The sequence below is a fragment of the Coloeus monedula genome, assembly GCF_965178545.1.
Source record: "Coloeus monedula genome assembly, chromosome: 13".
Lineage (NCBI taxonomy): Eukaryota > Metazoa > Chordata > Aves > Passeriformes > Corvidae > Coloeus > Coloeus monedula.
This window is the reverse complement of record NC_138793.1, coordinates 8,858,969-8,886,656: the sequence shown is the minus strand read 5'-3', so window position 1 is coordinate 8,886,656 and position 27,688 is coordinate 8,858,969. Positions and strand designations below refer to the sequence as shown.

Below are 27,688 nucleotides of genomic sequence, written 5' to 3'. Positions count from 1 at the left end.
AACAAATAGAGCCATAAGAATAATATTTTTAATTAATATTAATACAGAAAGAGCACATAGTACATTCCTTTCCAGCAGCAGCTCATTCAGCCCTATCATTGGAAAAAAAAAAAATAAATTAAGGCTAGTTGAGGGCAACCTGATCCAATGGTTTGTTTCCCTAATGCCTTCTTGGAGACAGCCTTGTAAGTTTAAGAGACTATTTGTGCACAAAACATGGGATGTTTATTTAGCAAAACATCAAGAACAGATAAAAACATGCTTTGTTACAGTGGTAAAAATACAGAGCTTTCAAGCTGCTTTTTACACCAGCTCAGTTGGGAAACCACACCAGCCTGGTGTGCAGCACGGTGGTGCCTTGGTATTGTATGGAACAGGCAATTGTCAGGGATCATGGTGACCACGCCCAGCTCAGTGCAGTATAAAGTGCACAAGAAAAATAAGTGCATTGAAATGAACCATTTATGAGCAAGAGCAATTCTTGTTACACAGAGTACTTGCTTAAAATGGGAATCTCACAGGCTGTTCAGTACAACACAGTATTACAATTTTCAAGAGCACAGAATCAGTATCACATATTAGAAAGACCTTTACTGAACATAGATATTTTTTGTATTTTTTCCTCCAATTATCTGCCCCGCCCAAGACAAGCCTGATGTAACTTATGGTGGGTTTGGTTGGGGTTTTCTTGAAGGATTTTGTTTGCTTGAGTAAATCTGTAAGGCATCACCTTTAACTAATACCACCTTCTCTTTACCCTCCATATTCAAAATAAGCAAGGATTTAGTGGCACAGTGATTTGTTCCATTTTGAACCCCTAGTTCTAAAAATGTTTAGCAGAGCAGGCAAGTTGTATGGGGTGAAGGTTTTTTCCCAGCTACAAAAGTTTATGTCCTATGAAACTTTACAGGCTGTCAGGAACCACGTTGTCAATGTATTTTCCTACTCATATGTTAAGGCCATTGTTTAGCAGTACTTATGAGCCAAACCATGAAGCAATGATCTAAGTGCTATTAATTTGGGGGGACATTCGTCATATAAAAACAAGGAAGAGAAAAGAACTGATTGGGAGGTTTCCAAATGCATTAAACAACATAAACATCGGGTGCTTAGTCATTGGAATCTTTGGGCATTACCGTTAACAGCAGTAAATGCTTAAAATGCAGGCTTCAAAATAGCTTATTCAAATCCCCTACAAATATATGCTGAAGGCTTAAAAAAAACCACAAAAAAGTCTGCCTTTTTTACCCTTGCATATAAGTTATGCATATAAGTTCACAAGTTTCCTTTCACAGTGAAATCACTTTTCTGTTTGTATACTTGTTTCTGAGAAAGGAAATAAAATTGGGGTTATTTCTATAACATTTCATTTACATTGCCAGATCACCTCCAATGCTGTGCAGTACAGCACACAGCAATACATTTTAGATTAAAAGAAGACTCCTTGATTGCCAAAACTAATTTTTTTTGCATGCTACAGAAGACATCTCTGCCCTCTTCACCAGTAAACAACTGACCAACCATGTAATCATACACTACTGCTTGCAAAACTATTTACCATTTGGCAGTAATCTATAGTACAAAATGCAGGCTGTAAAGCACTGCCTGCCCTTCCAAACACAGTATTTGTCATCAAGAAGCGTGCACAGTAAAGAGTACTCCCTACATGTCTCACAGGAAGAGTCCCCACTTCTTTTCCTTTTCCACTGAAAGGCCAGAAGACTGGAGGCAAGAAGCCAAGCAGCTCATTTACACCCATCTGTATCAATTCATTTCTGCTAATAAGAGTATCCTGACAAGCTGGATACATTCCAGTAAAAGAGAGTGGATATTTTGCTACAAGATTATTCACCTAGGAAACTTTAATATGGCTGCCAATTCCAATTCTCTCCTTTGGCCATAGCAGGTCCAAGACTGTTCTCCAAGCTCAGGCAGCAAGAGGTAACTATATGTAATGAGGCTGGGAGGGTTGGAAAGATGACACTGGTGGAAGACATGAAATTAATGCATTGGGGAAAGTCAAAAATAAATCTAGGGCTAGGGAAGAGAAAGAATCCACACATGCAGACTGGTCTTATGGGTACAGGTTTGTGCTTGGGCCTGTGTTTGCTCCTCGTTCAAAGGGGACACTGCTTGCACCTCCTTCCAGGCTGGGACACAGTGGGCTTGGGGCTAAAAGGATCAAACCTTGCAGAGCAAGTTGAGTCTATTCTATTACTATTGTCTTTCTTGGCAAGGCCCCTCAGCATTTGCTTTGCAAACAGGGCTCTAAAAACATCACTTGAGGAACATGGATGCTGCAGCCAATCCTCCTCTTCAACACACAGCCAAGGATGGGCTACCAAACCTGTTGCTCAGGTTGCCCAGTGGGCTCCAGCCCATGGGAATGAACACAGGCTGCCCCTACTCTCGTTACCTACGAGATGCTTTGGTGGCATCTTTGTCAACACAGCTGAGCTGCTGCCCCAAAGCAGGGTGGATGCAGCTGAGGAAATGCCCATGGACAATAACCAATCCATTGACAGATGGTTATAGAATCCATCACCTAAAACCTCGCTGAATTTTTTCAGGAGAGAAAGAGGTCAAGAGCTTAGGGTAGTACTGAAACAAAAGAGTTTTGCCAAGGAGCACAGACAGGATAAATAAGGCAAGGGAACATGAAAGCCAGGAGACTCTTGGAGGCAAAAGCAACAGTGACACTTCTAACAACCTTTCACTCTTGAGTGAAAGATTAGCACACTTCATGCAAAGGCTAATGGAACAGATCAACCCCCTTAGCACCCCCTGCTTTACACAGATTAGTCCTTCAAGCAGTTTTCAAACCTCTCTCTACTACCATTCTATGGTAGAGTGCGTCCCAAAGAAAGAGTCTAGGTTTTCCAAGAAAAACAAAGTAACCACATTTTCTACAATAAGGGATCAGTCTCCATTGCCTTTAAAACAGTGGCTTTTTCAACGTGGCTTTTCCTCTGTTGTATTTTGTTATCTCTTCCCTTCTATAGACTTCATCCCAAAAAGGAAGTTTCCATATAAAACATGTTAAGAGTTGAAAATGTACAGTTCATATATATGCAATTTGTACGACCAGATGTCACTGTATATATATAGTTGCATGTTTGCTAGTCAGTGTAGACAGAAGTAGCTAAAAGGCAACTAAAACAACAGTATTTCATTGCAAACAGGAACCAACAGACTTCAAAGTATAGTATTTTACATTAACACAGGTTTTGCAGCTTTTCAAGTTAGTTTTCATCAGGTACTTGGTATACAGTAAAACTCTGATCTACCTTTATTTATAGTTTCATCTTTCCAGGCAGAGATTTTTAATATTCTCTTTTTAATATTACTAATCCTGAAATGAAGAGTCAGATGTATAACATATTCCCAAGCAGTAGCTTAATGTACTGTAGAAAAGTCAGTTTTGTTTACCAAGGACTAGAATTCACTTCAGTAACATTCCCTGAGGCAATCCATGAATTTTATTGTTTTGTCCTGGAATCATCTGTGTACAGTTGCTGTTCTGTTCCAGACTGCTTTGTTTCTTTAAAAATAGACACTTAGAAAAAGACATCTGTTAACTTTCATTGCTAATTTTATATTTTAGCAATTAAGCGTCCCCTTAATGCCCTCTTCTTTTCCTCTCTTTCCCCTCCAAAAATTGCAACTTAACAACACAGCAAGTCTGTGTGCTTGATTTTTGCAAGACAGTGATTCAGATCTTTAAATGAATGTTAATTTTTGGAACTGAAAAGAATGTAGTAGATAACATAATATGCAATGAGCAGTCTAAAATTTATCTTATTAAACTGAAGTTATTCTCTCTTTTAGAGAGAATCTACTGCGCTAAAAAGATCAAGGGTGAGGAGACAGGGTGGGGGTAGAGAAACACATGAGAATCCCTGTCCACAGAAAAGCACTGAACTAGAACACTGTATCCTTACATTCCCAATGGATAAGGAGAGATCTCCTCATATATTTTCACCTTTAACACTTCAAAAATGCCTGTGTATCATCAAAGCACTTAAAGCTTTTAAGTTTTAGTAACTTAACTTTGTTTATAAAACAAACACACGCAAGCACACTTCCTAGAGTGCAAAATGCTTAAATACTTCAGTGACAGAACTCCATATGTAGTTTTTGGAACAGTAAATCCTCTTGATGTCATAGTCAACTTCTTCCATTGCCAGCAACGGTTGCATTGAACTACTCAAAACCGCAGCAAACCTAAGAGTGGGTAACTCTGAACTGTCTCTTCAGTTCTGCAGAGATCCTGGATCATTTGTATAAACTCATCGTTGGACTTTGATACATGCACATGTAAGCATCACAAAGCAGTCTTCGTGCACAACCTTGGATTTTTCTGGAATCCAGTGAGTGCAATTCTTCTAGAGACATCTTCAGGTATTCACCAACTTCTGGACACGGGGTGACTTGTGGAATGTTAAAGCCATTCTGACCTCCTTTTAAACCGTAAGGAAAGAAGAAGAAACAGATTAGGAGAGCATCTACATGTGTTTGCTCTTTATAATGTACTTTTATTATGACAGCATCACCAGTTCTTGAAAATGCCTTCTAAAATATGCCACACTGGACTGCTGAAGGGTAAACATCTATGAAACGTGTATTGTTCAAGAAATCACAACTAGAGTCAGAATAGTGTAGTATTTACCAACAAACCACACCCACACAAACATCACACAAACACCACACAAAGCCGGGGAGAACTTTGAGTTTTCATTAACACTAAAAATTTTGTATGACTTTAGGAGAGTGACCTGAATACATAAACCACCTCACATGCACTGAATTTGTTAATAACAAGACAATTGGTAGCAGCTGATGAATTTACAAACTGTGTCTGCACCTGACTTGCAACCCTAAGGCAGGGTTTGCTCCTGGCCATCTTCCACATAAAAATGAGCAAATTCAAACAACACAAGTATGGATATTCTGCTGTTCCCAGCAGATATTTTTAGCTTATGAAGAAAAGCTGAAGAAAAATATTTGCAATACAAAAAACCCCCCTAAGATCAGCAGGAGATATTTCCAGCATCTCATGTGATCTAAATTCCTGAAATAAACTGGTTCTTTACAAACTTCAGTCATACATATTTCAAGGAGTCTGGAACAAAGCTTGATTGTCTTCTGGCTGTTCTAAGAAAGTGACTCTAATTCTGTAGCAATTTCATTTTCAACAAGAGGCAAGATTCTTTTCTCCCTTCCAACTCACACTGTAACAGAGGGGTTCAAGAATACTTCATGCAAAAATTGTTACTATATGTCCGACACTTCATCTGTTACTGTTTTTCTCAGGCACCAGAATTGAGAGTCCATATTTAAATGGGATCTGTTTAAATAGCAGTATCTAAGAAAACACTTGTTTTAATGACATTTGTATTATTACAGGATAACAATTTTCCACTGATAACTCTAAAGGGATTCAAAGGAATAGCATAGATGTTGTAATGTGTGACTATTTCCTTTATTGTAAAGGCATTTACCGTAAATCATTTAAGAAAAAGCAATAAAAAAATTTGCATGCTGACTGATAATCACGTACTTTCTGTTAAATACAAATTGAAAGTACATTCCTGAACTTGATTATTTAAAATTAATTCTCTCTGCCAAATTTGCAAAGCATAGAAAAATGTATAAGCAGTCCTGCAAGAAAACTTCTGCAGTTACTTCTACGCCATCTGCTTACTAAGGTATCCAATTTAGGTGAAATTCAGAATATGCAAATCAGCAGCTGCCACAAAATCAATGTGCTGAGGTAAGGCTGAGTCAAGATCAGTATCCCAGCATCACGTACATCAAGTTAAATGATACTAATAACCCAAAATGTCAAGAAATAGTCACTGAAATCTAAAATACATATAAAAACAAGTAAGAGGAAATGAAGAGACTAAATGAGAGGTTACCATCCCGATCTGCCATGCTGTCGAAGAAGAGCCAGGCGGAGTCATCCCTGCCATACTTCACAAAGGCTACATAGTGGCTGGTCTCAATGCACAGAACTGCAAACAGCTCCATCTTCTGCGAGGGGATGCAGCCGTGCCGCCAGTCCCAGTCTGGCAGATCCTTAGGAAGTGACAACGGATTGAATTTATGACTCTGTCTCTTGGGATGAAGATGAACCTACAATTGAAGTGATATTTCAGAAAAGAAAAAACACCCCATAAGATTATTTGTTTCAGTGGCAGACAAAGCTAGAAAAAACATTACTGCTGAACAGAAGATTAATGGCATTAGAGAAGGAACTGCAGTAACAGTAGCTGACTAAATGTTTCATCTATTTTTCCCCACCAGTGTAGTTCAATATTGCCCAGAAAATTCAAATCTAAGGTTAGAAGGGAGGTCAGGTTTAATGCAACGATTTCCTACTAAGCTCAGATTGGAAAACAAGCCATAAGTGACATCTTCATGCAATTTCCAAACAGCAAACTTAAGCATTTCTGTCATGAATTTATCAAGTCTACCAAGGTAGCATGTACATAAAATTGGGATCTAAAGCACATGATTACTATTTCTCCACTGTGTCCAGTCCTGGATTTGGCAGTTGCCATGTTGATAAACAGGCAGGAGTTCCTGATCTGTCACCAAAGGAGACACTTCACTTGGTGGGTGGCAGCTGGTGAGGAAGTCTCACTGTGCTCTTCTACCTTTCTTTCAATTATTACAGCATTAATAGTTTTGGGTTAAACCCATGAGAATAACAAAGACAAGCACTTACTTGTGTATTGCACGTTTTGCAGAACTGCTTGATTTTGCCAGCAGAAATATCAGTGTCTTCATAACACTCCCTGCACTCGTACATAGCGAGCCCTCCGCAGATGCGGCACTGCCGGGGAGCTGCATTTGCAAGAAAGGCATTAGTCTCCAGGCTGGGGAGGCTTTTTTTTTTTAAGAAAACGAATACAAAAATGCAGGAGAACTATTATTTTAAATGGAGAAAGACACTACATTTACAAAAAGTTAAAATGAGATTGCTAATCAAAGCAGAAATGTACCACTCTATTTAACTTCTCTTTGGTGCAATGTGCATTAAGAGAATAACATTTACACTGGTAAGTTGCAAAACAAGATGATAAAAATCAAGTGCAAAAACAGAAGCAAAACCAGGCTTTTAAATCACGTTAGTTCTCTCTTGTCATATTGGTAGAGCTTGCTTAGCCCCTATGGCTATCAACACCGCCAAAAAAAAAAAAAAAAAAAAAAGAAAAAAGCATAAGCTAATGGCCAAGACAGTGAAAAAAAAAGGCCATGACAACTTCAGAGATTATTACTCTAATGAATTTTGGCAGTCTTATTAATTCTAATCTCAAATTTAAAACTAGGTGTCCTTCCTTTGGTAATGCAATGAAAAATTCAGTGGATGATCAATGTCAGAAACTCAGGTCACAAAAAGAAGTGATACAATTATGGTTGAAAAATGCAGTCGCAATATGCCACAGCTGCACGTCTTCATCTCAGGTTCCCTTCTAGTCTGATAACCAAATGAACAGCCATATTAATAAACTGCTTTGCTGCTAATAACTCAATTTTAAAAACACCCTCCTGAAATAACTTCAGTTGTACCGGTACTCAAGACTTAAATGAACACAATCAAGGAAATTGTATTTTATACATTCTTCTGTATTAGAGCTTCTAATTGACGTAAGGGAAAAAAGCCTTCTAGCCAGTAAACTTTCACTTCTCACCCTGAGCATCTCACACTAACTTGGTAAATATCTAATAGAAAAACAACCCAAAAAAACCCCACCAGAAGTACCATTAGTACTTTCACTGTGTTAGGCACTCTCAGCAACTCCCTTTCAGTATACAGTGCAATGTTACATACTTACTGTCTTCAAGTAAGTCTGTTATATTTAATTCCAAGGATGGAAAAATTTTATTGAACATTTTGAAGTCTTTTCCAAACCGGGGCATCTGGATAATCAGGCAAGAGGGTGCCTAAGTAAAATAGCAGAATATAATGTCATGAACTTGAGATAAATATTAATCTAAGTTTATAGACATTCTTCTAATGTTACAAATATATTCATGTTATTTCAACTCACAGCCCACTGACAGAGGTATCTAAAAGTATTAGTCCTTAAAACAACTCACTGGCAGCAGCTAAGAAGTTTTCTTTTAGTAATTCTTTACCTAAATCATTTTCATCTGTTCAGCCAAAGAATACATGTCATTAAGTGAACCTTAAAATATTTTTGCTATGTAGGCATTCAGATCACTGACAATATTCCCAATTCCACCATGTCTGCATGTTTTTACACCAAATCCTACTTTTGTCCCATTGCTGAATGGACGGATATTTAGGTATGATCACTTCTAACAAGGCAACAGCTGTCACCAACCTCTGCAAACTTCAAGTTGCTGTTGATGAATGACCACTCTAGTAACTGCTGAATTGTTGGGACTCCAACTTTCTCATTTTTGTCCATAAAAATTTGATAGAAGTAACAGTCTTGTACTTTCTGACCTGCTGATCTAAAAACAGATTTAAAGAAAAGAAAAACCAACAGATTCTGAAGCTCTACTGTAATAGCGAGTATCTTACTAGGAAAATAACATCTACATGAAAATAGTCTACAAAACATTCCCTCTTCATTGAAATATATTGTGCTTTAAAAAACCCCAAACAAACAACAAAGCCAAACAAAACACAGCCTCCTGCCCCCAGTGACTAAGTACCAGGCAGTCAAGTATTAAATGTGGACTGATTATGGAAAAATTTAAAGAAAAAAAAAAAAAAATCAGTGTGAGTTTCAGAGCATGTTTTAAAAACATATGGCTATGCATGGCTGAACTACCAACTGACACATACTTCCTAAGCATCTGCATCAAAAACTCCAAGACAATAAAGCAGCTTTCATTGAAGAGACAATTAGGAGTTTCAGTAATAAAATATCAAATGAAACAACAATAATTATCTTCAGTACGATGGGTTTAATGAAACATTTCCTCTAAATCAGGGCGATATTTACACTGCTTCCTGCAGTGGAAGTCTCACACAGATGGCTAATGTTGCTAGACTTGCTCTATAGTTAGCAGAGAATTCTCCAAAAGGATAATCCAGATTCAAGGCTGTCCAGCTCTAATTGTTAATACTCCTTCCAGACCTAGGCAAACTCTGAGGCAGGTTACCACAAACTGCCAGTGCAAGCCATAGTAAATAGTCTGGAGAAACATCTTCATCCTCACCAGAAAACAAACAAACAAAAACAAAACAAAAAACCAAACAAAAGCACCAGCAAAAAAAAAAAGCACACAAAAAACCCATCCTTTCCACTAAACACACACCCACCCCTACCACAAACCAATTATCCCATTCAAAAAATAAGAACCACAAAATCACAACACATTTCATATGGACAGGGAGAGGGACACAGGATTAAGCTACCAATGTTTTAGCATGTTTTGAGGTCAGATGTTCAAAACATAGTCAAGTATCAAGTACAAATGTTTTTCAGATATTTCTGTTAAATAAACATACATCTGATATATTTGGGAGGAGATCTGGAAGTACAAAAGAAAGGATATAGAAGACTGTGCTCAGGTTGAAGAAATGGTTTTTGCTACTATAGAGAAAAAGCATATAGGACTAACTAGCCTCTAACAGCAAATGAAACAGTTAGGTAGGAGTTGTTTCATCTCAGCATCAAAAGTTCCTGGGATGAAATTCCTGGGAACTTTCATCAGATTTGCTATAAACTGTAACCTCCTCCCATCCCAGCCAGCATTTAAGCCAATGTTGCTTTTTAGAGTACTCAGGTGTTGAGAGGACTCTAAGAGCATGATGCTCAGCGTTACCACTACTAATCTTAAGCCTTCTAAGAAGAAAGGAGACTTCTGAATTTCCCTTGACAAGTTCAGGTATGTGCACAATACACACAGACTGGGGCTAAAAGCTGAATGGTGGAAGGTAAGTTTTGTTCTCTGTATGGCACAGACACGACAAAACCCTTGAAGGCCAAAGAAAAAAGATTCACCTTATTTTCAATAGTGGCTCAACTCTTAAGATATGGTGGAATAAAATATTCAAAAATTCTTCTGGATCTGGAGGGAGGAGAGAAAAAAGTTTTGTTAACATGCAAAACCAGATACATTATTCAAGACTCATTTAAAGTGAAGATTTTCAAAATTTTCATAGAAAAAAAGTAACAGTTAGTTTTTACAGCTTTATTACCACGATAAGATTATGAAAAACTATGAACATTTTCATAACAAACCTCTATTTGTTCTTTTAGTGTTAAATGGCCCTAATAAAAGGTACAGGCTCAACAGGGCAACAAAGCTTTCCCATAAAGTTAAAAAAGATGCTTTGTATTTCAGAGGAATCATCTGGCATCACACAACCTTTCCAGGAGAAAGAAAAGCTTTCAAAAGGAAACAATGAATCTGCAGAGAGCCAGTGAGGAGCAGTGACAGTAACACAAAAACTACACAACAGTCCCAAGTTCATCTAAACTAGAGACTGAGTTCTCTAATCAAGAATGCAGCCAACAGCAGCTTCCCAGAGGGCTGTTCTCCCCCATCACAGTTTGCTGGTGTATTTCTCTCCCTGCCACTAACTGCAGTAAATAGCGGCTCCAGCATTCAGTATTTACAAAGAAAGTAGTATTCTCCTGAATAAAAGCAAAACAGATACATAATACAATGCTAATTAATCAATACATGGAGCAGAAGATCAAAAAGTTGGGAACTGATTTTTCTAATATGATTGGGACATTTTGTTTCTTAAAATACTACATAACCATTGTAACAATGAAATGTTGTAGTGCAAAAGTTTATTCCTCAGGGATCAAAGTGACATTGTGAAAGAGGACAAACACCCCAGCCTTATCACAGTCTTCTCCACCAACTGCTAGAAGAGAGTTACAGAGGCACAGGAAGGCACTAGAAGAAATCCAGGCAGTGGAAGACTGCACAAATTGTTCAGATAAGGTTCTTTACATACCTGAGGAAGCAGAAAAGACCTTTCTAGGAGCCAATGGTCCCTCAGATCTGTGGCAGAGACACTACAGCCACAGCAAAATATTTGGGTGTTTTGTTCTGGTATAATTATATACTAAGGTTCCTCAGTTCCTTCATATTTGAGTTTTATAAGTCTCAAAGAAAGGCAAGCCTCCCCCATTACCTTTTTCCTCTGAAGTGAATCCTGATGCAGCCTCAACTTTTTCAAGTATTTTCCTCAGTTTCATTATTTTTGTAGCACATACATATCCATATCTAAGATAAATGGGTTTAATAAGCTATGAGCTAGTTTGTGATCAAGTCAGAGAAGTACAAAAAACCCCCAAACCAACCAACCACTTAAATACTGAAATACAGGTTCTCAAACCCTTCTTTAACTGTATACAGTATTTCTTCAAACCTACATACTGATTTCTCATATTTAATCTGACTCCCCGTTTTCTTAACATAGTATAAATTTAATGCAGTGCTCAATGTTCTTTTATAACCTTTAAGAGCATTTTTAATCATCAGCTTACCAGGATAACTGTTTTCGGATTTGTCAGTCAATTACTTTTGATTTGTTTTCACTCTAATTTGCACCTCTTAATACATCATTTCAGAATGTCACATAATAAACAGCACTGCCAGAGTTGCTAACAAAAAATAAATTTCAATATTTGAGAAAAAGTCACAGAGCTGTACTGCTGACCTAAGAAGCTGAGGCTTTGAGTATTTAGTCCTTTCCCCTCAAGTTTTAAGCATGGTAAAAGGACAGTAAGACATTCAGCCATCTCAGGCACCTGAGATTTCTGCTACTCAGTGTGTATCCTGCTACCCTACCTATTCCACACACTCTGGAACACACCAGACAAACCACACACTCCCTGACAAGAACAAGGCTTCAGGGGCCAACATTTTATTCCAGGAATCAAATAAAAACTTTGACATAAATTGTTCAGTGACAGCCCACAGAATTTTGGAACTACAACTGTATTATTCACTTGTTTGAAAAAAATTAAGCTTAAGAACAATAACTTTACACTGAGATTTTTGTTGCATCTCCTTTGCTCATTGTGCCTAAGAAATTACAAAGGTCATATTAAGTTCTTTTATTAAAAGCATTTTGGTCACTTGCAGACCACATGTAAAAGGTAATGAAACTTCTAAAACACTGCTAAATTTATTGAACTGTGAAACTCCATATAAGATAACCCAAATAATTTTCTTACCAAGTACAACACCATTAAAAATATGTAAATATGAATGCTCTGAGAAAACATAACTTGTATTTATCAATACTTTTGTATTCGTTTTTGTATAAATTTTACAATGGCTTTGTGCTGATCCATTTGCAAATAAGAAATTAGTGAAAACATTTTATCACTAAACAATGAATAACTATTTCCAGTTATCACTGAATAAATTTGCCATGAAGGAAAAGTAAAAATACTAAAAAAAGGTACACTGAGTAGCAGAAGATAGCCAAATTTCTCAGATTTGCAGTAGGAATGCAAACACTGCAGGATCTCTCTAATTCACGTTAGACTAGAGACCAGTTCTTGTCTTTACTTACATTCTCAGAGGATTCACAATCTCTGTCCGCAGCAGCTCCTGAGTCTCACTATAATACTCTACATCATTCATTTCTTTAGGTCTGAGTAGCACAGTGTCCAAAACAGAGCTAAAAGAAAACAGGCTACAAAGAAAAAAGGAAAAGGAAGGTTGTTTTGACCATTTTAGATGCCTGAGCAACATAAGACAAACCAAGCAAAGCCACAGAAGAAATTAACTAAACAAACTCAAAAGGAGGCAATTATGGACAGGGGACACAGCTGCACTAAATAGCAAAGTCCACTCCAACCCCGTATCCTTTCTGCAAAGTACAGAACCAGTTGCCCAGGCAGGGTTCCTCAAAGAAGCTGTAAGAGGCATTTCCCTCCCTCCACCTCCTGGCCAGTGCTCTCCTTATTCTTCAACCATTTACAGGCCAGGGACTCCCTTAGTCTAAACAAGCAGATCCATAAGGGCTAGTCCAGTTTGGACATAACCAGCACTTCATTGCTTGCACTGGGAGAGCACAGGGACTGCAGCACAGGACACTGGGAGCTGCACAGCAATACACACAGACAGTCACTCAAGCAAAGATCACAGGTTCTGCATTTCTAGCATGGGATGCCACTATACAAATTATGAACTTACCAGAATAAGGTGGAGTCTAAGTAACAGGAGTTGTAATGACCCTGGATACCTTTCTTCTTTCCAATCATTGTCTCTAAACCTTCTTTTTCCATTTTTGGAGGAGTGTTTTCTTCTACAACTTCACTTAAGTAACCTCCAAAGGCTGAAATTTTTTTTTTCAAAAGACACTTTAAAGCCTCAAATTTTATCCCCCTTGAGATTTTCCTATTCATGTTTTATAGCTAAGCTGCTGCCTTAGTGTAAGCATTCCTTCTCTGGACTAGAATAGCATTATAACTGAGACTCACTGTCTTCCAGAGAGTGAAGAAGGCCTTACATTCCACACTAGAGTGCTTCAGAAAGCCTGCAGCACTGAATTAATTTTATCCAGTAGGAATGAAGTTCTCTTTTCATTACAAATGCCCTGTTCAAACTATCTTACAACTATCACACTTTTTTTTGCTGTTGTCCCAGGCGATACAACATGATCCAAGAAATCTAAAATACCCGCAGATAGGGAACAAAAGGAGTTTTTCACCACTAACTTCCATCATAAAAATACATGCTTTTCTTTGTTAATATTTAGAGAATAAAATAATTTTATGTTATAGATTATAGAAAAATAACTGCCTTTATTTCTGATAATGTAATCATACAATGCTAGAGTTGTAAATACCATTTTCGGCAAGATTGTTTTACAACTTCTAAAGTAAAAAGTGTACCGCCTAAAAAAATCCTATAATTTTATGACATTTCTTTTAATATATTAACATTTTCTTGTTCTAAAGCATAAAAGAATAATTCAAGAATCACTGTATTCTGTACAGGCTGATCTTCTATTCATTAATCTCAATTAAGTAATACCTGTACAGATTTCAAAGTGTTCAATACAAAGAACTTATTGCAGGAATGAATGAAACCAAAGCCCTGGCCAGTTCCCAGCTGATAAACAAGAAATAAGCAGAAGGTCAGTACCTAGAGAGTTGCAGCGCTCGATCTGGTTGGAAACAGGCTGGAGTGAGGCAAACCTGGAATCTGGCCTGCAGCTTTTGAGTTTAACAAAAAGAGCTTTCTTTGGAGCACAAGTAAAGTATCGAGTTCCTTTAAACGTTCCGTCCGTACAGCCTGCACATTCATCTTCCTGAAAATTCAAGTGAGAATTCACTGTTTTTCTTATTTCTACAACTCCGCAGTAAGACATTTGATAAAGTATCTACCCAGAAGTCACCCTTCTGCTACTCTGAAGCATGATGCACACTCTTTCTGGAATTTAGTATCCAAAGTCTCGACTGAGGTGTTGTTTAACTGGATTTACTGAGGAAAATTAAGAGTTGCAGGTTTCTTTCTTCATGGTTAAACTTTCACTCCATCCAAAATAAAACAAGAATTCCATCAGAAGCAGTGTGGGAGAGGTGGGAGGGGAGACTGTGAATTTAACCTAGTCCAGATTCCTTCTGTAGTTAGAAAGAGCACTTTTTACAACTTAATTTAAATCACTGAGCATGGGGTAGTGTGAACAATTTCAGTGTGACTAGGCTGCACAAGAAAAATGCCTACTTCAAAACACACAAAATGTACATCAAGGAGAGATAACACAAACTAGGAGTGAACAACAACAAGCTGTTCTCTTCAAGAACAGGATTTAAGGTATATTGCCTGCTTACTAACAACAGCTAGGCTTTAATGCAGAAATGCACGAGTGGCACCCAGGTTAATGCATGACACCCTATGGAGCAGTCTCAGAATGCCTGTGGCTTCAACTTCACCCAAAACACCCACAAGATCAGGACTTTTTTACAACAGCTGGAATTCCAGTCACATTCTCATTTTGCTTGTGTTTTACAAAATTTTATACTGCTTTATGTAAAATTTTATTGGGTATTATCCCAAAATAAAGAACCTCCTCTCCCTAATTGTGTATACATTCATTTAACCGATACCCCATCACAACCTTGGCAGCAGCTGCCACAGAGGAAATGTCAGTACACAACAGCAATTAATGCTTGAGGCAACTGTACTTTTTCTTTTTTTTTTTACAAAGGGCCCACAGAAACACAAAGCACATGGCTGTCAAATCAACAATATCACTACTGTCAATTATCAAAACCAGTCCTTTGGCTCTGACAGTCATCACTCTGACTGCCTGTTTGCTGATATGCAAACAACAAACAAACAAAAAATTATATGCAACAACGACTACTACAGCTAGAGAATTTTATGTAAATTTCCATTTCAAAGGACCTTTAAATTTCATTTTTCAATTACAATCTCCATAATGTAAACAAAGGACACTCCTTTAATGCAAGAAAGTGATCAGTCCTACATATTCCATTGCCCATTGTGATACAAAGACATCTCAGAGCCTATTAACAGGGTAAGGTATAGGGCAGCCACAAAAGTCAGAGCGTATCAAAGAATTTAGTGCTAAGGAGATCACATGGTAACCTGTTGGGGCAAATCCCCCAGACTGGCTGTTTTTGCAGCATATACAGGTACCAGCTCCGATAAAGAAAACTAGTAATTAACATTAATATGAACTAGAATTATATTTACCAGTTCCAGTCCTGCTAATACTTCATTTACTCCAGGGGGCTGGCCAATCCAGCGGATTACTCCATAGAAAGGAGGATTTTCTTTAACTTCCGCCAAGGAACCTGCTTCAAGACCATGTGAGTTTCCAATTGGTCCTGCTGTTGATGGACTCTCCTGGGTAGCTGTAGTATTCGCATCACCCATGACTGACTGAACAGATAAAGAGAGAGGACTATGTCCCATAGTACCATTAGTACTTGTTGTTTTTGTCAAGCTAAAGGGGAGGGAGTGAAATCTGTTTTCTGTAGACACAGAGTTTGTTGCAGGTGGCTGCAGTGGTGGTGAAGAATGACCAAATCCAGAAGATGAATCAGTAAGTGATTTTGAAGGGTCTTCAGCAGCTGTTAAAATCAAAACCAAGATGTTAGTTAAGTGTTGGGTTTTTTTTCCCCTGTATTAAAAAAGGAAAGACTTGGCTATCAAACCAGCCACATCTGATTTAACAGGTGGGAAGCACTAACAGCTGGGGAAATTTAGGAAGACCTTTATCACTTGGCAACACTGGAGACACAGAACTGACTGAGCAGACACTGCTGCAGTCCCACCACTTTTACCACAAGCAACAGAAATGAACAGCACAGAGAAAGGAGATGTTAGAAACTACAGGAAGGTTTAGATTGAAATCTTTTTTTTCCTCCTCACATGAGGCTTTCTTTGAACATGAGCTAACAGCTCCAAGGATTATTACTGTAAGGGACAAAACCAGGAAGAGCTCATTGGTCATTGTGACTAAGGGAATTCTTTGGTTCAGAGCTTGTAGAGACATAAATAATTGCTTGCAAATATTATTTGCAAATGGAAGAGTGCTTATTCCCCTATCACAACAGACTTTGGTTTTAATACAAGGAATCTATCAGTATCTATAAAGAATAAAGGATTAAATATGTCATGACCAATGCAGTGCCTGATAAAAGAGATCACAACTCCATGTAACAGCTCAAGCATTCTGTGTCTTATCTCTCTACATAGTCATAGAATACCCTGAGTTGGAAAGGTCTCTAACACACAATTGGTATTCACAGAACAAAAGCATCTTCATCTTCACCTGTTCTCCCCATGCTATTTCATTAAATGAAGTTAATGTCTTACAAAATGTTTAAAAAAAAAAGACATCTGTTACACAACCAAGAATAACTTTAACCCATTTTCTTTTGTGGTTCAATGAATTTAGGGGCTACTGCTGCTATAGGTTTCCATTGCAAATTAACATTATTAGTTTAGTATTTACCCCTTCAGTCACGAAGCCAGTTAGCCACATTTTTCTAAAGTTTACCAGGAAAGAAAAAAAAAAAAGAAAAAGGTCTGGAAGCAAATCAAGCTATATTGATCCTTTAAGTGTGTGCACTCATACTTTTAAAAACCAAAAGTGAGATTTTACAGAAGTGACTTTTAAAAAAATACAGAAAAAACCCCATGTATGCTTAGATAATTTCCCTGCTCCCACTTCCAGACTGATTAGCTGGCATGGCAGATATTACAGTTCCCTTGGATCTGTAACATTAGCTACAAGACAGGCAAAATGCAATTACTCCATATACTCAGCTACAAGGAATATCTTCGTGTCTTCCATCCCAGCCTCAGCTTTTATTCTGCCTGTGAGACACGTGCATTCCCACAGAGCTGCACATGAGTTGCCAAGAACGTAATCTCCTACATGCAGAATAAAACCACAGGTCACACCAAGACAAGAGTACATTTTACAGGGCTTTCAAGATGCTTTTTCTGTAGTATGTATTCCACTAAGACAACACAGTCCAACTGTTTTACATTTAATCTCATCCTTGTTTTATTTGAAGAGCAAAATGTACTCTAGTTTTGTTTTGGGGGTTTCTAAAATAAATATATAAAAAACTATCCTCTCTCTTTACCTTCATCAATATACCATGGGGGTTTTGTTTTTGTTTGAGGCTGAGAGTCAACTGATGAGCCATTTAATGTATAGAAGACTTCAGATCTGCTTCTATTTCCAGGTTCAGAGGTAGATCCTAGAACACATATTTTATTGAAGAGATTAATCTCTATTTACAAAAGGTCACTTACACGCTTATTTCATAGTATAAATTTGTTATACTTTCAAGAATATACAACTGCCTTTCCACAAAGGAGCAAACCCTCCCATCAAGGCTAACACAGTTCTAAGCTTACAACAAGGTAGAAGTCTACACCAAACCAACATACACTCTAAGCTGAAATTTCAAGTCACCAAGCTTAAAAGAAGGCAGCAGATATCTCTCAAGAGCAAATTTTTTGTGACTATAAATTATGGACAGAAGAAAGTATTTGCAATACAGTTACAGCAGGTGAAAGCACTGAAATTTCACAGTAGGCAAATAAATTACTGATCTACTTTCAATTCTATAACTTGTGCCAACATATAACCACAGTTACCACAGTGAAGATCATCTCTGCCAGCATCCAATGCCAAGTAAAATGACAACTTACAGAATATACTATCATGAGTATTCTACTATCCAATGTAGACACAGAATTTTGATTTTTGCCTTTAGGAAAAAAAAAAAAAAAGGATAAATTGTTTCTCTTTCAATTTTGGGTTTTTTTTCCTGGGAGGATTTTCAGAGCCGGACAAAAACAGAGTCAAGGAACTTTATATTTTAGGAATTCAATTCTGGTTTTGAATCACAGCAAAATTAATACAGGCACTATTAAGTAGATCTGCTCTGGGGCTAAAAATTTTGAAGTTCCTTGTTCTGCAAGAATACAACAGCAAACTATATTTACTAAAAACCAAACCAAACCAAACCAATAAACACACACCACACTTCCAGAGAAACTGAAGGCAGCCCTGACCCGGTGATACTAGACAACTAGGTAATACAGTCTTGAATTTTTGCTAAACCTCAAACTCTTTTGCATGAAAATGAAGGCAGTTTGAGCAATCTTAACTTAAACTGTCTACCATCTTTATAATGATTAAATAAATTCATACTAACACTCTACTTCACAGAAATTTAACTTTTAACTACAGTTGCACTTGATCTTAAAGGTCTCCACCCACCTTGATGATTCTATGAACTTGACACATAACTGAAATAATAAATCAACTGATAAAAAGACATTTTTTTTTGCAAGCAACAAAATTTTGTAATCTTACATAACTAAAGAAAATCCCTTGCCATACGTACCTATAGCCTTTGGCTTACTATGATTGAACGAGCTTTTGTCACCACTTCTTGAGGTATAGGCAAGCTTGGGAGGTCTCCTGTCCTGTGACACAGTCTCTAAGATGTGGTACATGAAGAGAGTATTAGCTTCCCTTTTCTAAAGTTCACCTCAGAATGTAACTGAACAAAGGTCTGCCATCACAAGCTTTAACACTGAGTGGAACAAAGCCTTGTTTGGCACATAACCAACATTTTATATGTATACAATTTGCTTTTATCACATCAGCAATTGCTTACTCTGAAGTCTACCATTACTTCTTGAACATATCAAATAGGTTGACTTTACATCCTTCAACATATGTATCTATTTCCATTATGGGAAACAGATGCAAGAAATTTTAAGGTTTTTATTCTACCAACACATCTACAATAAATGCTCTTTTCAAAAAAATGGAGACGTCCCCATGAATTCTCCAGAGAAGAGCAGAAACTTTGTGCAAAAACATGCATCTCAACTAAACCAGCATGCAGGAGGCAGACATAAGAAAAGTCAGTCAAACTGAAGAGTGAGAACAACAGTTACAGACTACAGTCATTAGAACCTGCCTAGAGACAGAGCCCAAACAAAAGTCTCATATAAACTTTTTTTCTTCAGAAAAGGAATCAGGGTACTGTAGTTGTTACAAATTAACACTATTCAGTGAATTACTGCAGTGAATTTTTCCAGTCTTGACAGGCATTTCCAAGCATTTATTCACAGAATGTACACCTAATACTGTCAACACCTTTCAAGCAAAGAAAGAACAGCTTTCTGATCAAGATACTTGAACTCCTGGAGTAAACTGAACAACAGTCCATAGAAAAGATTCCCACTACAGACACTCACATATTCATGAATATTATACACTGCATAGTATTATAAATACTATACAATTTGCCAGGAATTGTGTTCAGTATTAAAGCTTTTCTACTAGTGAGACTGTAACCCAAAGGAGGGCGAAACTGAAGAAGTATAACACAGAAGGTAATTCAAGTGAATTTAGGATATTAATTGTGTTGTATTGTTTTAATCATATAACTGTGCCTAGGTGGAGGATGTCCTAGATGTTGTCGAAGTCTGCCTTCTGGCTAAGAAAGCAGGGCATACCTGGAATAACATCATTGATATGCAAAAGAAGTGTACTTTCAACACTTGCAAAACTGCACAGCTGTATTCCATTATATCTTCCATCCCAGTTTCCAATCGGATTATCCTAAAAATAGAAAAACACATTACATGTATCCCAAAAGAAGATTTACATCATACTGAGTACACACATATGTCTTTAGGAATATAAAAAGTAGGAAAATGAAAGATTTGACAACATCTACTTTTTCCTGTAACAAATTTTCTATTTAGAATAGGCAAACATTACAGTCTTTAAAGACAAAAGCTCAAAACCTGCTCTCTTGAGAAGTAGTTCCTACTTTAACAAGCATTTCTCTTCTAAAAAACATTGCTGATAAACAAGCTAGAACAACTCCAGTGCATTGTTATGGAACAGCTGCTGCAACCAAGAAAATGGAAGCATCTAACCTATAAAACCAGAACAATCTTGAACTACCAAAAATTTAAAAGCTGCTTATTTTAAAAAAATTCATGTTGCTAGAAACAATTTTTAATGACAAGCTTCACATTTTCTTGAGAGATCAACTTTTGTACTTGAAACTCATACTTTTAAGGTAGAACAAAGTCAAACAAAACAGTTACGTGAAAAAAAGCTTTTTAAAACGGCTAACAAAAGAAAAAGACATCCAGCCTACTTTTTTAACAGGCAGAACAAAGCCAGTCTCACAAGACAAACACTCAACTCCATGACTTCAGGACTGACACCTAACATGGCAAGTAGCTCAGTGGAGGCTCCTCAGAGTAAGCAGAGTATTTTGCCTGAACTGTTTAGCATCAAATAGGACACCATTTACCTGATGCCAAGAAACAATTACCACCAAGGGGCATCTTTGACCACAGTGTTTATTTCCCATTTTAGGTCAGCCTCCGCTGAAGTAGCTTGTGGATAATGTTTCTTCTTCTAAGTGCATGTCATTCACTAGCTAACACACATGCAGAAGTTATTAAAGTCAGATTATTTTCTTACCATGTCCACTCCAACAACGTATCCTAAACTTTCGTTTCCTGGTAAGACATCACAGAATATAACTGTCCCATACTCTATACTCTCTCCTATCTTCAGAGAAACCCTGGAGTTGATCTCCAGAGGAGGAAGTTCTACCTGCATTGTGTCAACTGGAGCTGCATAGTCACTTTCCAGTTCATTGTCATCATCTTCCACCAGCTCCAGTTTGTCCAAAGCAACAAAAACCCCACAATCCTCATCACATCTGAAAAGCTGCTTGCCTTGGTACTGTCCATCAGTAAAGCCCTGACCGCGACCTTCTTCCTAAGTGTCGGAGGAGGAAGAGGAAGGGGAAAAAAAAGAAAAGATAAAAAACCAAACCATGTATTCTGTGAAAAAACAGACTACTAAAAAAGCAGCAACACAATCCAGTGTTTTGGACAAACTGCACTAAGAATTTGCCTGATGAACTATCATTATATTGAGAGAATTCTGTTGTCAGAATCTGTGGCAAATATACAAATTGTCTATCTCAGGAGAATAAAGAGCAAGATGTCATTAGATTAGGGAGTAGCCGCAGGCAGAAGCCTTTATACTCAGAGAAGCATGTTCTCTTCAGGTGCAAATTTTGCTTCAATCATCAAATTTTTGCCATATCAAGACAAGACTACTTCTTACTAGACATAATGCTAAGCATTCAAAAATTCCACTTATATGCCATATAAAGTGAAATGATTTTCAGAAACACTTGGGCCTGATATTCCCTGAGGTTCTCAGTGGGAATTACAAAGAGTCCAGGAAAAGTTTAAAGAGTACTTTGAAAAGTATGCTCCTACAACAAGATGAGAACTCTCCTGAGTTCAATAGCTTACGGTTGCCATTAATTTTGCACAAGTATCTCACAAGGAGCACACAACAGGTACATTCTCTATTTTAACTAGTTGCCATTGGACTTTTAGGAATCTACAAGAACAGCAGCCCTAAAATCCAACCCTGCATTTATGGACTGTATCCTGACACCAGAAAACAAAGCACTCAACAGAAATCTGAGAGTCGGATATTCACCATGAGAGGGATGCAAGCATTTTTGCCCAGAGAAGTTGTGGATGCCCCATCCATGGCAGTGTTCAAGGCCAAGATGGATGGAACTCTGGGGAACCTGGTCTAGTGGAAGGTGTCCCTGCCCATAGCAAGAGGTTTGGGACTACATGATATTTAAGGTCTCTTCCAACCCAAACCACTCCATGATTCTATGAATTAAATTTTTCTGGGCTAGAGGACTCAGAGTATGCTCAAGTCTTTCTGCCAGCCCAGGCACCACATCCGGCTTCACTTAACATGGAGATTACAAGGCTGATGCGATATGGCACATTCACATAAAAATATTTATGAGAATGAAGGTACAGTTTTTAGGGGTAACTATGCTTCTAGAAAAAAAATTATTAGGAGTTTCTCCTTATAGTGAAGATTTATTTAGCTCACCTCATAAAGCATATCTGATATGCAAGTAACTTACCAGCAATTCTACTCCAAAGTAGATCCCTGTTAGGGACCTTTCTTGCATTAAGGGCCCTCTGAAGCGAACAACTCCAGGATATTTCTCATCCCCTGATCTCAGCTGTACTCTAACAGGTGAGCCAATATCTATCTGGACGCCTTTAGCTAACCTGCTTTTGCTTTTAAACAAACTGTATCTTTCCTCACAGTTAGTAATAGCCAGAAGCAACTCTGCTAGTTTTTCATTTATTTCTATAACATCCTTCTCATCCACAAACAAGATTGCATGAGGTTGTTCCAGAATCTTTAATCCAATCTGCAGTTTCTTGCCTTTACATGGAATATTTCTGGAGTGTGCCACAGAAGAACGGTCTTGAAAAAACTGCCCAATGCTACCTTTGGGCACTTTCAAGAGCTTTTGAGTCTGCTTGTCTATGACACTGCATTCCTGGAGAAGCAAGTAAAAGATCCGCTCTTCCCAGTAGGATGAACTTGCTTTTTCTTGACTCCATAAGCCTGAATTCATTGTGATTAAAACTTTAAAAGCTGCACAGAAGTCTTCAAGAAAAATAAGCTCTTGATTTACGTGCAGAGATCTTTCCAAATTCTACTGAAGGGTCCAATCTTTGTGAAACAGTGCAATATTCCTTCTGCAAAGAAACACATTCAGAGCAGGAAGCCTAGAATAAAAACAAAAGAAAAAACAATTGAAATGGGTAAGTACAGCTAGTCTTAAATAAAACATAAAACAATTTAAATCTGTGACCAGACTCATTCCTCATACAGATCAGAGCTCAGCAAATGCAAGGCAGTGACCACAATCCCAGAACAGCCACTGTACTGCTGATCATGGACAGACCCATTTACCCATCTCTGCTCCTTATTGCTGTGCATTTCATTTCCTTCTCTAGTTCCTTGAAAAAAGGGGTTGTGGAAAACATGTAATGAAATGCAGAAAACAAAGAAAACACACAAGTGAAAGCAAAAAGAAAACTTAAGTGCAAATGAACATGAATAAACAACCTGCTCTAGTTTACAAACAGTATTTTAATGAAACTTTCCACTATAAAGTTCTTTTCCCATTTTTAGTGACTACTTATTTCTGACAAAGTGCACTGCATCTGTCATCCTGCATAACATTTTGATTTAGTGAAGCAGAAAATTGTGTTGACAAAATAGAGCAGCAGAAAATGGGAACTTTAGTAACTTGTAACAGCCATTTCTTTAATAGAAATGGACAGTTCCAGTAATATACAATATATGAAAACCAAATTGTGCCAACATTGCAACACGCAGTTCTCAGAAAAAAAATTGGAGGCTCTTACTTTTATCATTCTAGAAAGATAGTTCACTTCAAAGTAAGAAATACCTCACTTTCAGCTATTAAAAAACCATGGAAGCAAAGACCTTGGTTAAACATCATCTTAAGAACTATAGCTCACAACCAATGAAGTGAAAAAGAACAATTTAAAAATACTTCTTTGAGCATATGTGTCGTTAGTTCACTGGATACACAAAGAAAGAGACTTTTGGAAATAAACAGATCTTCTTGGGACATACAAAGGGGTCTGTTGTCTTTGTTCCCCATTGCTACTAATAGTGCTGTAATTATTTTTCTCATCTTTTTAAACAGACAGAGTATTTAACAAAACTCTTTCCCCAAAGAAAAGTAGAAACTATAGACAACCTGAAATTTGGGCAAAATCTCAACTTTCAGTCCCTAGGAACTCACACATTCCTGTGCTGCCTCAGTGAGGCTCTTGTACCATCCAGACACTCAAACCTGCTTCTCATCTGCACAGATGTGACCCATGGGTGTCAGTGTCACCACCACACTTCAACACTGCTGCTGCAGCAGCTCACAGGAGTTCTGTGGCTTAATGTGTTTCCATCTGTACAGTAATTAACACCTGAGGAGCAGGATCTAGACAGTTTCTGATCTCACTGAAGGAAAGTCTGGTAGACCATCCATGTGTTTCCAAGCTAAAAAATATTTTTCCTGACTTTCATTTGATACATATAAATGGGCTTTAACGTTTGTTGATGATTAACAAAAAAGTGGTGTGAGCATGGGACTGAAATAGTTTATGTGGAAACTGATAAAGAACACAGCAGGATTCCCCTCCCCCTGCGCCACATGGAAACATGATTAAATGACCATTAGTTTTTTTTAAGTCTATAAAATAAGAGTTTCATACAAGTTCTGACTGGTTTGCTTCCCTTACTTTTTTTCACACAATGGGAAAAAAACCTTGTCTTGCTCTTCATAGTTCCATTTTCAAAAGCTGGCACACTTCACTTACCTTTCTTTTTTTTTGAGCCATTCCACAAAGTTTCTCAATCCCCAGTAGACTACAAACAAGTATCTCTGACATTACAGGGATCCTGATAAATAATTAATTTTAATAAGTATGTATGGAATAATATATTAAAAGAGGAAGTCCATTCAACAGCTTAAAAAAGGTTGATTGAAAAAATTTATTTAAAATAAGCTTTATCATATCTATTTTTTAGGAAGTATAGCTTGCTTGCAAGTTCATTGGTGCAATAATAAAATCTTCACATATTTAGTAGTAAAGAATTCAGTGTGAAAACATGCCAACAGCTGCATTTAGATTATGTGGTGTGTGGTCAGTCTTTCAAAGCCCTAGTCATCCACAGAAATGCTACTAAACCCACTGGATATAGTACCAAATGGCTTTCTTTCAATAAATAATTCATTAGCCCTATATCCCTATGCCTTCCTTTAAAAACTTATCTATAACCACTGTCCCATACAGCTTTAAAAGCCAAATACCCTTCTTTTAGAATAATACAAGTGATAAATTAGATTTCAAGAGCACAGAAAAGCTTGTTAAAAGGACATCAAGTTTTGGCAGTGTATCAAAAGTACATTTGCATACACCACTGATTTTAGGATTATTTTTACAGCCATTTTCCATGGAATTCCGTGAATAAAGTAAAATCTTTGCTGAACAAACAGGGTAGTCATATCAGACTATGACCAAAATCAACTATTGGACCACTGTATGATTAATTTGGAAACCAAACAACTTAATCCTTACCAAAAAGTCAACACTGCACAACACACCAGCAACTACAACACTTCTGCAAACCCAAGAGTACTTGACCACCAATACAGACAATTTAAGTGTCAGAGCCTGTTAAGCTGCATCCTTCTGTTCCACCTAATACCTCATTTTTTTCATGCTTTAAAGACTTTGGGGAGAAACAGGCAAAACATAGTTACAACTGCAACACCACACAGTTTGCAAGAAAAACACTTTTAAAAAATTGTCAGGTGTAGGCCATAAGCTACCTAACTTCAAAGCTTCCCTAACTTCCTTTATTCCTCTGTCATGAGCCACTGCTGCCGCTACAGAGACATCTCATCAGAATAACAGTTTGCTCTGAAATTCAAGAACTCTGCTTCTACCCTGCAGGAACCTTACATGAACTATATAGAGATGTTTAAACCAGCTATCAGGTTTCAGAATGAACACACGTCTGTGGCTCTGATCCAGAGTATAAAATGAAAAGGCTAAAATAAACTGCACAGTTTCTTAAAAAAACTTCCACTTTAATACCAAAAATAATTTAACCACCTGAGATGCACAGCTCTGTTTTTCAACAGCCCAAAACCAATTTTCACGTGAAGGTTAAAACTAGGAGCAGGGAAATTTGGTTGCAGCTCAATGTACACAGAATTACATGTTGGCAATACAAGCCATGAGTGGAAGAAATAGAAACTGTTTCTCAAAAACAGCGGTTGAAACAGCCTAATACAAAGAAGTTCGTACTGGTAACATGATTCCTAAGGGAAAATGCACCGGCAGTTGTGTTCGGCGTTATAAATCTGATTCAAAAAATCCCCGTGAGAGGAAGAACAGGAATCATTCTCAAGGGCCAGAATGCTGTGGCGTTACGAGATTTGCCAGTACGGCCGCCCTGCAGACACCCCGCGTCCAGTCTTCCCCCAAAAAAATGAAATACGTGTGCTCAGATTCCGAAATGATACGGAATATCGTATTTCACTTGGTTCTCTCACGGAGTGTTTCACGGCAAGACACGTCCGTGAGACCCACACGGCTCCGTGCAAGGCTCAGCTTTGGAGAATTATTATCCTCCCCCCCCAAATCTGAGCATTTTCTCTCCTCCCCAGGCGGCTGTGTGCAGGACGGGGAAGGAAAGTCCCGAAACACTTCTTGAGTAGCCAACGCGTTGCCCGGGGATTGAGGCTGAAATGCCAGAAAGGCCCAGCAGGGCCCGCCAAGAGCGGAGCCACCGCCACCCCCGGCCCAGCCCGGCGCCGCCGCTGGGCCCGGCTCCCCCAGAACCGCAGGGGCGGCTGCGGCGGCTCACGGCGACCGCCCACGGAATCGGCGGGAGCGCGGCCTGATCAGGCGCCCGCGCCAGCCGCGCCCCTGCCTGACGGCGCCGAGCGACGTCCCGCGGCAGCGCCCGACCCCGCTCGCTCCTCACCTCCTCATGCTCGGCCCGGGCTGGGCCTCCCGCCCGCGGGTCCGTCCCGGCGCCCTCACGCGCCCGACGCGCCGGCCCGGCCCTCTCCGCGCTCCCCCATAGCCGCCACGGCCGCGCAGCGAGCGCCCGCACACCCGCTCCTGCTGCCCCGGCAGGCCCTCCCCCCCGACCCTCCGCCGTGCCCGCAGCCAATCACAGCGCGCCGGGGCCACCGCTGCGCACCACTATTGGCGAGAAGCGCCGCCAGTCACGAGCGGATCCGGGGCTTTCCAGTGCATCGCGGTTGTATGAACCGCAGGGGAGGGGGCGGATGGCCGAACCCGCCCCTAGAGAGCGCTGATTGGTCACGCAGAGCGAGAGGGCGGGACTTCTGGCGCTCCGGAGGCGCTGATTGGATGACGTGCGCGTGCCCCCAGCGGTGGGCGGGCACTGCGCCGCGGGGTCGGTGCCGCTGCCACGCCCCGGTCCCGGCCCTGCGCGGGGGCTTGGGCTCCCTGAGGGCTCTGGAGCCTGAGGGATGCGCTGCCCGAGGCCGCCCCGCTCCAGCCCGCTCTGGGAAGGGACACGCCCGCGTCCAGCGCTGTGTCCTGAGCCGGAGTCGCTGGTGGTTGTCCCCGGCGCGCGCAGAGAGGTTCCTCGGGAGGTGGCAGAGACGTCCCGGTGCAGTCACGATGCTCCCCGGGAAGAATTAATTGCAGAATTACTAACAGGCCCTCCGTGTGGGCTCGGGAGGAGCGCCGGAGC

At 39.0% G+C, this 27,688-nt stretch overlaps 1 protein-coding gene across 2 annotated transcripts; it reads right to left on the bottom strand.

Annotated features, from left to right (window-relative positions):
* Window positions 1–12: 12 nt before the first annotated feature.
* Window positions 13–27,074, bottom strand: CYLD (CYLD lysine 63 deubiquitinase). Of its 2 annotated transcripts, none has more exons than XM_082290041.1 (17): window positions 26,945–27,074; window positions 22,482–23,142; window positions 20,987–21,289; window positions 19,999–20,104; window positions 18,873–18,968; window positions 17,598–17,714; window positions 15,691–16,070; window positions 14,113–14,278; window positions 13,159–13,300; window positions 12,533–12,655; window positions 11,141–11,232; window positions 9,993–10,059; window positions 8,358–8,490; window positions 7,845–7,953; window positions 6,734–6,852; window positions 5,922–6,138; window positions 13–4,460 (listed from the first exon to the last, which is right to left on the bottom strand). In XM_082290041.1, exons 2-17 carry the CDS (start codon window positions 22,986–22,988, stop codon window positions 4,276–4,278), a joined length of 2,862 nt encoding a protein of 953 aa, XP_082146167.1. In that variant the 5' UTR covers window positions 22,989–23,142; window positions 26,945–27,074; the 3' UTR covers window positions 13–4,275. The 2 variants fall into 2 exon arrangements, with proteins under 2 accessions (XP_082146167.1, XP_082146168.1); XM_082290042.1 differs by having other exon boundaries at window positions 21,122–21,289.
* Window positions 27,075–27,688: the final 614 nt, after the last annotated feature.

Coding starts and splice junctions, on each gene's coding strand:
- CYLD (XM_082290041.1), bottom strand. CDS start 22,988: ATGAATTCAGGCTTATGGAGTCAAGAAAAAGCAAGTTCATCCTACTGG. Junction 14,279..15,690: donor TATTAGCAGGACTGGAACTG/GTAAATATAATT, acceptor TTGAATTTTCAG/GAAGATGAATGTGCAGGCTG. Junction 8,491..9,992: donor GAGCCACTATTGAAAATAAG/GTGAATCTTTTT, acceptor ATCTGTTTTTAG/ATCAGCAGGTCAGAAAGTAC.